Below are 10,000 nucleotides of genomic sequence, written 5' to 3'. Positions count from 1 at the left end.
ACATCCTGTACCTATTTACTGCTAGGTGAACGGGGGCCACACATTTGCCTCGCCGCTTACCGGGACTCGAACCCGGCCCTCTCGATTGTGAGTCGAACGTGCTAACCACTACACTACGCGATGTGTGTGTGTGTGTGTGTGTGTGTGTGTGTGTGTGTGTGTGTGTGTGTGTGTGTGTGTTTACCTATATAGTTGTATTTACCTAGTTGTAGTTTTACAGGGCCTGGCCTTTATGCTCGTGTGGCCCCGTCTCCATATCTACACTTATCCAATTTTGTGTGTGTGTACCTGTCTGCTGCAGGATTCATATCAGTAGTTTCTTGCACTACCTTCATTATGAGTATTATATTGATTGTGTATATCTATGTTTTTACCACCACCACCACCACCACCACCACCACTAACACAACTGCTGCTCCCACTATACTACTACTACTACTACTACTACTACTACTACTACTACTACTACTACTTCTACTTCTACTACTACTACTTCTATAACTACTACTACTATTACCGTTAAATAGTAGTATTAGACATAGCAAGTCACACACACACACACACACACACACACACACACACACACACACACACACACAAATACACACACAGACACCTGGTCGATCAGAGGCGAGCGAGAGCGTAACCCGCTAACCCTCTAAGCAACAATATGATAGCAGCTTATCAGATAAGTCCCTTCCTAACGGTGCTCCCCAAGACTCTCTCTCTCTCTCTCTCTCTCTCTCTCTCTCTCTGTTACGGTATGGTATTTATTCCCCCTCGTATTCTTAACTATCGAACCAATGAATCCTGAAGCAATTCCATTCCCCTACATGAGTTTCTGAGCTGTATACAATCACCAAATAGTAAGCTCAATGAATATGGAAACACGTCATTGTACTGAAGGGATTAGTCTCATTTTTACCTGAGTTTTGTGTATACGATTAGACCATTTTATTGACGTTAAGAAGGGTCTATGGAGGTCAAGATATTAATGACTAGAGTCTTCACTGTTTCCCCCACATGAGTTTCTGAAGCTGAATGAAATCACCAAATAGTAAGCAGAATGGATATGGAAACACGTCATGGTACTGAGTGGTATGAACAGCCTTCACTACATAAGAACATATGAAAAGAGGAAAGCTGCAAGACTTCGCTAGGCCTATACGTGGCAAAGCTACCTAATTCCATCTATCATCCCCCCATCCATAAATCTATCTAATCTTCTTTTAAAGCTCCCTATTGACTCGGCACTGACTACATGACCACTGAGGTCGTTTCAATCATCCATCACTCTGAAAACCAATTTCTTCCCATTTCTCTCCTAAACCTGAATTTTTCAAGTTGCCTAAGTATGGATGCAAGCAAGCGAATCAGCAAGTCAGTCAGTCACTAAGTAAGCAAGTCATTTTTTTCCTTGTTCCAGCAGGTGCCGCGGAGTGACTCGGGTGGCGAGTAGTGGAGGGTCGCAGCTGCACTTCTTACGAATGCCTGATCTCGGACAGCTTCCTGCTCACTCGCATCCAAGGTGTTCCCGTCATCACCTGCCATGCCGCCCTCCCCCGACCGCCTCCTCCTTCTCCTCCTCCTCCTCGCTTCCTCTACCTTCCTCGCAGGTAGTGGCGCTCACTCTCATTCACTAACGTTTCATTTGCTAATTACGCACCTTCCATGAAAGGAAAAGTGAGTTTTAACTCACACCAGAATCACTAGTACTACTTTTACAACAGCAATAACAATAACAACAACAACAACAACAACAACAACAACAACAACAACAACAACAACTACTACTACTACTACTACTACAACTATTGCTATTTCTACTACTACTACTACTACTACTACTACTACTATTACTACTACTACTACTGCTACTACTACTACTACTATTACTACTACTACAACTATTGCTACTACTGTTGCAGACATATTGCAACTAATACTAACAATAACATACTTTTCTATCACCATCACCTGTTGTTGTTAGTGTCATTCACATTCTGAGTAGTTAGTACTGCGGTCCGTATTGACAAACATCCTGTTTACCCAAATTAAACATTCCTTGAAAAATGAGTCAGCGAGCATGGGTGTGTGTGTGTGTGTGTGTGTGTGTGTAATCTAACCTAACCTAACCTAATCTTGTCTGACCTTACCTTATCTGACCTTGCAAAACCTAACCTAACCAAATGTGCAGCTAATTGACCCTAACCTCACGTGACCTCACCTCTCCTCACTGTGGTGGCTGGGGGTGGCTTTCATGTGATTCATTAACTGACACGGACAACCGCACAGGGGCGTCGAAAGCGGTGCTGGGAAAACCGGAGATCTTCCCGAACCGAAGCGAGATTGTACTGGAGGCCGGAGAGTCACTTAACCTGACGTGCCGCGCCGCCCACCCCGTCGCCTGGTGTAGTGACCATAAATTCACCACCGTAAGTTACCACACACATTCTCTCTCTCTCTCTCTCTCTCTCATGTCAATATCAATGTAGCGTATTGTAAAGCAGAAAAGAGAAGTTAGTTTTATTTATCATTAGCATTTTTCTGTCTCAAGGAACACTATGAGGAGCTTTACGATGAAACGGACGACAAAGCGTACATCAGCACACTCACGGTAAGCTTGCACGTGTTGATTTGCATATTTTGTCTATTCATATATACACTATTTATACGCTTTGCTCTCACCACGATTATTTTCAAAGGCATCACAAATGATTAGAGAGATTTTCAAGAGTGTTTCTCCATTTCATAATGTAGAGATTTTGTCATTCTGCCTCTAGAACTGTGAAAACACCCTAGGAAACGAGCGTTAATTTAAACAAACCCTTTTGAAATAGAAGTGAAGCACATAAATGTTTGTGAATACGAGCCTAAATCTTGTTAAAAGAAAAGCAGGAAGATGGTAAAGGAGCGGTGAGATCCCACTCAATTATCACTAAAATCATGGAAATATCCTTAGAAATCTTAACGACATTCACTACAGCCTGCCAAACTATCAATGAAATCAAGGAAACACTTTTGAAACCACCCAGTAAAGTCTCAAAAGAAGGGGAGATAAGGCAAAGGAAAATCATGAGAATGTGGTCCTCTTTATCCCTCGCTCCAGATCGATGCAGTCAACACATCCCACGTTGGTTATTTCTCCTGCGTCTTCAACACCAGCGAGAACAGGGAGAGCAATAACTGCAATGTCAGCGACCCATCCATCACCTCCCTCTACTTGTTCGTCAAAGGTGAGTCACGGTGCCGCTACAGCTGATCATTGCCCTTCCCAGCACACCAGTCACCTCTACACCAGCCTGTTTGTATTTAACACAATGATTTGTTGCAGGGACATCGTTTAGCAGAGCATCTGTCGCAAAATAATGTTATATTTCTTGTAAACACAAAAGTGAAAACTGTAGTTGGTATTTCTTAGCGCTAGAGAATAATATTCAGGTACCGTATTGAAGCAAGTAGCGGATTCCCAAAATAGCTGTTAACCATCACTTGACAAAATGCATCCATTCCCTTCAGTCTCCAAGTGAAATACACATGTATTATAACAACAAACTGATTGTCCTTTCAGTTTTTTAAAGATGTATACAATTATATTCCTTTGTCTTTCTGGGGTGAAAGTTAAAGCTTCGTCATTGAGGTTCTTTAAGTTACCCTTCAGCAGCATCGCGACCGATGATCATTCTGCCGAGTGTGGCTAACAGAGTGAAAAAAATGACCATCTAATGCCGTGCTATACATGGCGACTTGTTCTAATGACCTTCATCCCTGGCAGACCTGGAAAATTTCATGGTGACGCTTCAGAATGGCATGGTGCTGCACACACAGGTGGGGGAATCTGTCGTCCTTCCCTGCAGGCCCACCTTCCCTCAAGTGAACATGACCCTTAGCAAGAACTACGAGCCCTACGTGAGTCTTACATGAAGTGTGTTGGTGCACCGAATGTGTACAGATAAATTGAAGGAATATAAGTACTACGAGTAAACACACACACACACACACACACACACACACACACACACACACACACACACACACACACACACACACAGAGAGAGAGAGAGAGAGAGAGAGAGAGAGAGAGAGAGAGAGAGAGAGAGAGAGACTAAACAAAATAAGATGGAGAGGAAAGTGTATTATAGTGTGAAGTATTTGTTTCATCACGTGTGAGTCTCCTTTTACTTTTCAAAAAATGACATCCTAAAAAAGATAAATAGACAATTAATATATAGATTTAAAAAGATGATAAATAAAACCTCCAATGAGAGGGTTGTACATTTCCCGCACAGTAAGAGATGTTTGCCTTGTCGTCATTGGTAAGTTCTTGGCGTTGTGACGGACTGCCAAGCCTCCTCCGAGCCTGTGTGTGCTGTCTACACGTCTCCCTACAATCCCAGAGTACTTACATACAAACTTTCTTCATCATCCTCGGTGTCACTTTTTATTTACTTTTTTTTTTTTTCGTTTGGTCACAAAACACGTTATATTTTCTGGTTTTTAAGATGTTAATTTCCATATTATTTTCCCTCATTCTTATGTCAACATAGAAAATAAATAAATGATTAACAAATGTTTAAGACTTCATCTTCGTTGCTTTCTGATTAAAGCAGGATCTAATACAGTTATTCTAAATTCAACAACAATTATAAATAAATAAATAAATAAATAAATAATAAAGGAAGATTTAAACTAACGCGGCGCAGATGAAGATTGAGCGTTGGTTTGGTGCCTGCGAACAGATCCAGCTGATCCTCCCAACCTTACAGACATGTGAGTCATGGGAGGATTGTAGTTACGACCCGCGGGAAGGCTTCACCGTCTGGATCAATGAGGAGTACACCCACTTCACCTGCATACCGGTGTACTACGACCGCGAGTTAGCTTGGATTGACATTATCATCCGAGCCCAAAAGAGTTAGTATGACATGCACTGTTAGCGTGGATGCGTAACCCAGTGCTTAAGCCCGGCGGCAAGGCGGCTCACACACACACACACACACACACACACACACACACACACACACACACACACACACACACACACACACACACACGTGCGACGCAGCAGCCTTCTGTTCTGAAAAGTGCATTAGCCAGACTTCCCGGTAAACAATATTCCTATAAACTGCAAACCCAGAAATTAGAGAAAATGGATGATACAATTAAACAAAAAGGGTAAACAAGTCAATCATTTTTGTCTTCCACGAGTAAGTAGTCTTGATGGGTGGCAGCGTTGATCCCTCCTCCTCTCTGTGATGAGAGCTGAACTCGTACTGCACCGGGTCTGCCTGAACATCACACAAACAATACCATCTGTGAATCTTGTAATCCCATGTATCAATGAACTGGAACGTTCACGCCAGCATTGATTCCAGACAGTGCTTTATTTGTTACTCTGTGGATGCCAAGTAAAGATGGCTATTTTGACTGACATAGTGTCTGTATTCCTAACTGAATCTCTCCAAAGGCAATGACAAGAAACAGACCTCCTCGGTACATGATATGCTAACTTCCATAGCACGTCTTAAGTCTCAATTGTTCATTACAATTAGGTTTTCGCAACCATCCAGCAGTACGAGAAAGTTATGTGTGCCAGTGTATTGTGTTGCTCCTCCCCCAGCGATTACCTGGCTGCTTTTCGGTTAACCTTTTGCTATGTGCAAGTGGAGGCTACTGCGTCCTCCTCAGGTTGATGCCGGTAAATTAAGCTTAGCTTCCTTACTAACCCACTAATCTAGCGAGGCGGGGACACGTACACTGTGTATTATCTTTCAAGTCGTTCTTTCGGAGCGATTAGAGAGCAAGAGTGGAGACATTGTTATCTGTGTGTGTGTGCATTAAGCTCCTGCATCCTACTTCAAGCCTGATACTAACGCTTGCCGCTTACCGATGGCCATCAACCTACTCAAAGTTTGCGTGACTTACTACGAGTGCATATCTTACGTTTTGCTATACAGCTTCGTGGTTACTCACTCAGTCCCAACTTGGCCAGAAAAAGCGGATTTACTGCCCGTCTTGGCTGCTTCAGCATTCATCTTGAAACGGCCATACAGACTATAACCTTGAGGCGATGGAAGAGTAACAGTGCTCACCACGTGCTGCTGGCCTGCCACCACACGCCTCGTGCTGCGTTTGACTACCGTTCATTCAATATGCCTGAATTGCCGCACCTCTGATGCTTTTTGTATGTTTGTAAGTTCCTTACTGATATCGGCAGGCCGTGGTGAAAGTTTCATTGTTATTTTGAAATAACAATACTTCTAACCTAACCGTGTTAAAAATAGAGATCTGTAACATTATTGATACAAAAATAATTTTACTGATGTCTACTTTTTTTCTTTCTTTCATGAGTTCTTATAATTCAAGATCTCATATTAATATGCTTATTGCACCAGCTACATTTAAAATTGTGACATCAGTCTTAATCTTGGAATGCTTGATGATGCGCCACTGTTCCGCGGCACCGCAAGGCACCTACACCCGACGTCTGCTCCACTACATGTCCACTGTATAATGTAGTACACTACTCCATTCATGTTAGAATTACTCCCGCATCCTCACTCGTGGCTCAGTGAACACTTTCCTCAGCAGAGAACTGAGTACGATCCCCGACGAGGCTTCCTTATCAAGCAGGTCACCGTGAAAAAAAACGAGGGACAATATGTGTGCACTGCTACTCATCCCAACAAAACTCAAGAAATATTTTTGTTCATGGACGTTACTGGTATGCTAACACTGGTGTTTATTCCATTAATAGCTGCGTGTTGTGTTTTTTTTTCTTTTCTTTTCGTGGTTACTTATCTCACTGGGGCATATGATTCTCTCTTCTGCCGTCTGTTATTTTGGATGTGAGGACAGCGAGTGGTTGTGTCATGCAGGTGTACGTCCATAGTAACGCTGGTTCTCGTCTCCTTGCTATGCATGTGGTGATGGACCCTTTGATTGGTGTGGGTTCTCAAACAATGAAGAGAGTCCCGCTATATGTTAGAGCCACACCACTGCCTTACAGATCACCGACTAAGAGAGTGGGAAAAATTATAATGGGTACTGAGAGCCTTTGCTTTTGCTCTGTGCATGTGTTGCGTCCGCTGTTTGTGATGTCCCTATGCTAATCACTTTTTGTTTTGCTTCTTTTTCAACTGCTTGTACTATGTTCAGATGTAAGATTCCCAGGCAGAACCTTCCATCTCCCTATCCTGTATTTTCATGATTCACACTTGCATTTTCAATACATTAATTTTCTTCTTTATTTGTGGGTAAAGTTTCGTTCCTCTCTTCTTTATCAGTGCATTTTTCTGGTAGACTTACTTGAAATCCTGCTCTTGTTTTCTAGTTTGTTTTGTTATTTCCTGTTTATGGTTGACTTGTGTGGTCATGACCATATGGCACCAAAACAATCCCTTCTCTCAAATGTGGAGTGTGTAACGAGGTTGTCTTCAATGTATTGGGTAAGTATAGCGCTGTGTCATGAAGCTTTTGTCATCATCCTATGTATCACTGCCTGTTGTGTGTGTGTGTGTGTGTGTGTGTGTGTGTGTGTGTGTGTGTGTGTGTGTGTGTGTGTGTGTGTGTGTGTGTGAGAGAGAGAGAGAGAGAGAGAGAGAGAGAGAGAGAGAGAGAGAGAGAGAGAGAGAGAGAGAGAGATAGTTACGTTTTCCTTGTCTGTCATTTCCCGCTGCGACATGAAGGTTTGATCGAGAAGCCTAACCAGCCCACGGTGGATGTGGAGGGCGACTGGCAGGAAGATGGGCGGGAGGACACCACTGTGTACTACGTGAGGGAAGGCACCAGTGTTAACCTCACTTGTCTCTACCAATTCGATGATCCACCCTCGACATTGAAACTTGAGTGGAATGACAATTCATCAAACAAAGTGAGTTGATGATCTCTCTCTCTCTCTCTCTCTCTCTCTCTCTCTCTCTCTCTCTCTCTAAAGAGAAAAGTTTAATTTTCGATCAATGAGAGATAACAACTAATAATAACAATAACAAATAAACAAATTAATTAATAAAACTACTCTAAGCACTAAAGGTTACAAGCAAACGTTTACTAATGGCCTCCCCGCGTGGCAGAGCGGCACTCACAGGATCATAAGGCAAGTCTACAGCGACACACAAGATAAAGGCCGATACTATGAGATCAACAATGCCACAATGCAAGATTCCGGGATATATTCGTGTCAGGCAAAGAAGCATCACCAGTATTCTGATGCCTCAAGACTCAACATCAGTGTCGTAGGTGTGTGTGTGTGTGTGTGTGTGTGTGTGTGTGTGTGTGTGTGTGTGTGTGTGTGTGTGTTAGCGTTACAAAAGTATGGCTATAAGGAAAGGCTGTATTAGCAGTGGTAGTAGTGTAACAGCAGCATTATTATTACTACTTTTCATTATTACTATTATTATAATTATCATTCCCCAATCTTTCTGCCGACCTAAACTTTTCAAATTTTGGTGAAACACAGCCTGTTCTTGTGCCATACATGACTGCGACGATGTACACTTTGGTTCCTATGATCTTTTTTTGGGGAATAGTGCCTTAACAGTCCTTTTTTACTTATTTTTGTTGTCCATGCCCTGGCCCCTTTCAAGAATAAAAGGAGGAAAAGCTGGCCATCCACCCCTACTCTCCTCAGTAACAGTAATTGTAGTAGTGGTAGCAGTAGCAGCAGTAGCGATAGCAGTAGTAGCAGTAGTGGTAGCAGTAGAAGCGGTAGCAGTAGTAATAGTAGCAGTAGCAGTACTAACAGTAGTGGTAGCAGTAGTAGCAGTAATGGTAGTTCAGAAGCTGTAGCAGTAGTAATAGTAGCGGTAGCAATAGTAACAGTAGTGGTAGTAGTAGAAGCGGTAGCAGTAGTAATAGTAGCGGTAGCAATAGTAGCAGTAGTGGTAGCAGTAGCAGTAGCTGTAGTAGATGAAACAGTAGCAGTTGCAGTAGTATCAGTAGTAATATTAAGTGTCCTCTCCCCAGCCAAGGATGCCACATACCTCACCACCACCATCTTCAACCGTAACGTGACGAAGGTGGAGAAGAACCATCCAGTCCAGTGGGAGATTATCTTCATAGCACACCCAGAACCAGTCTTTCAGTGGAAGAAACAAGATAAACTGCTGCTAGACTCCAGGAAGAAAACGTCAAGAAACCAGCGCATGAATCACGAGATGAAGGTGACGGTGGAGGAGGCGTCACTGTCACTCTTCTTGCACCACCCGAAACTGGATGACAATGGGAAGTACACTCTGGAAGCGTTCCTACCCGGCACCAACATCACCACCACCACCACCATGTTCCTCATGATTCCAGGTAGGTTCACAGAAGAACGCAACCAAAAACAACAACTCCACACCTGCTAGACCTCAAGGTAAGAGATGTGGTATAAGAGATGGAAAAGTTCTTCCACTACTATCCACACTTATAAGCAAGGTATTTGGACACTCCTATACAAAGAATACGAGAACAATCGTTATTACATTTACTTGCTGAATAAAGCCATCAACAACATGCAATACGAAATAAATATTAGATAAATAAGAACAGAAATAAAATAAAAATAACAACAATAATTGTGAGAACATTGGGACAAGTAGTATAAAATGGAGAAGAAAACGAAGGTAGGTAAACTAACACTTTATTCCTGAGTAATAATCATTAAGAAAGTGTTCGCTAACCACCTGTGTCTCCTTCACCATCTACCACAGTATTAACAAGGAACATAGATAAAAGTGAAACATTGAAGTCGTTCACTTCTCTGACCTGTTTGTTCCCTCCCTCGTTTCTGTTCCCTCTCCCAATCGCCCCAATGCTATTCACCTTCACCCTCGTCCTCCTCCGTCAGGCAAGCCTAAAGATGTGGTGATAAAGAGTCTTAACGACAACCAGATGTTCAAGGAGGGGGACAGATTCAGCCTCACGTGTTCAGCGCAAGGCTGAGAATGAAGCCACACCTCACACTTCACTTCGTCCCTGAGAATGACACCAACGTCGACGTCGAGAGAGAGAGAGAGAG

At 42.8% G+C, this 10,000-nt stretch overlaps 1 protein-coding gene across 1 annotated transcript in view; it reads left to right on the top strand.

Annotated features, from left to right (window-relative positions):
* Nucleotides 1-10,000, top strand: part of LOC123507022 (vascular endothelial growth factor receptor 1-like) — a 39,202-nt gene that overhangs the window by 16,093 nt on the left and 13,109 nt on the right. Inside the window, exons 2-11 of the mRNA XM_045259519.1 lie at nucleotides 1,427-1,616; nucleotides 2,296-2,435; nucleotides 2,558-2,617; nucleotides 3,110-3,236; nucleotides 3,776-3,909; nucleotides 4,767-4,914; nucleotides 7,689-7,873; nucleotides 8,073-8,238; nucleotides 8,965-9,297; nucleotides 9,830-9,919. Coding sequence (XP_045115454.1) covers nucleotides 1,550-1,616; nucleotides 2,296-2,435; nucleotides 2,558-2,617; nucleotides 3,110-3,236; nucleotides 3,776-3,909; nucleotides 4,767-4,914; nucleotides 7,689-7,873; nucleotides 8,073-8,238; nucleotides 8,965-9,297; nucleotides 9,830-9,919 — 1,450 coding nt within the window. The 5' untranslated portion in view covers nucleotides 1,427-1,549. The remainder of the gene's footprint in view (nucleotides 1-1,426; nucleotides 1,617-2,295; nucleotides 2,436-2,557; nucleotides 2,618-3,109; nucleotides 3,237-3,775; nucleotides 3,910-4,766; nucleotides 4,915-7,688; nucleotides 7,874-8,072; nucleotides 8,239-8,964; nucleotides 9,298-9,829; nucleotides 9,920-10,000) is intronic.

This window comes from Portunus trituberculatus, chromosome 21 (assembly GCF_017591435.1).
Source record: "Portunus trituberculatus isolate SZX2019 chromosome 21, ASM1759143v1, whole genome shotgun sequence".
In the NCBI taxonomy this organism is placed as follows: Eukaryota; Metazoa; Arthropoda; class Malacostraca; order Decapoda; family Portunidae; genus Portunus; species Portunus trituberculatus.
The sequence above is the reverse complement of the archived record's forward strand: the minus strand, read 5'-3'. Positions and strand labels throughout refer to the sequence as shown.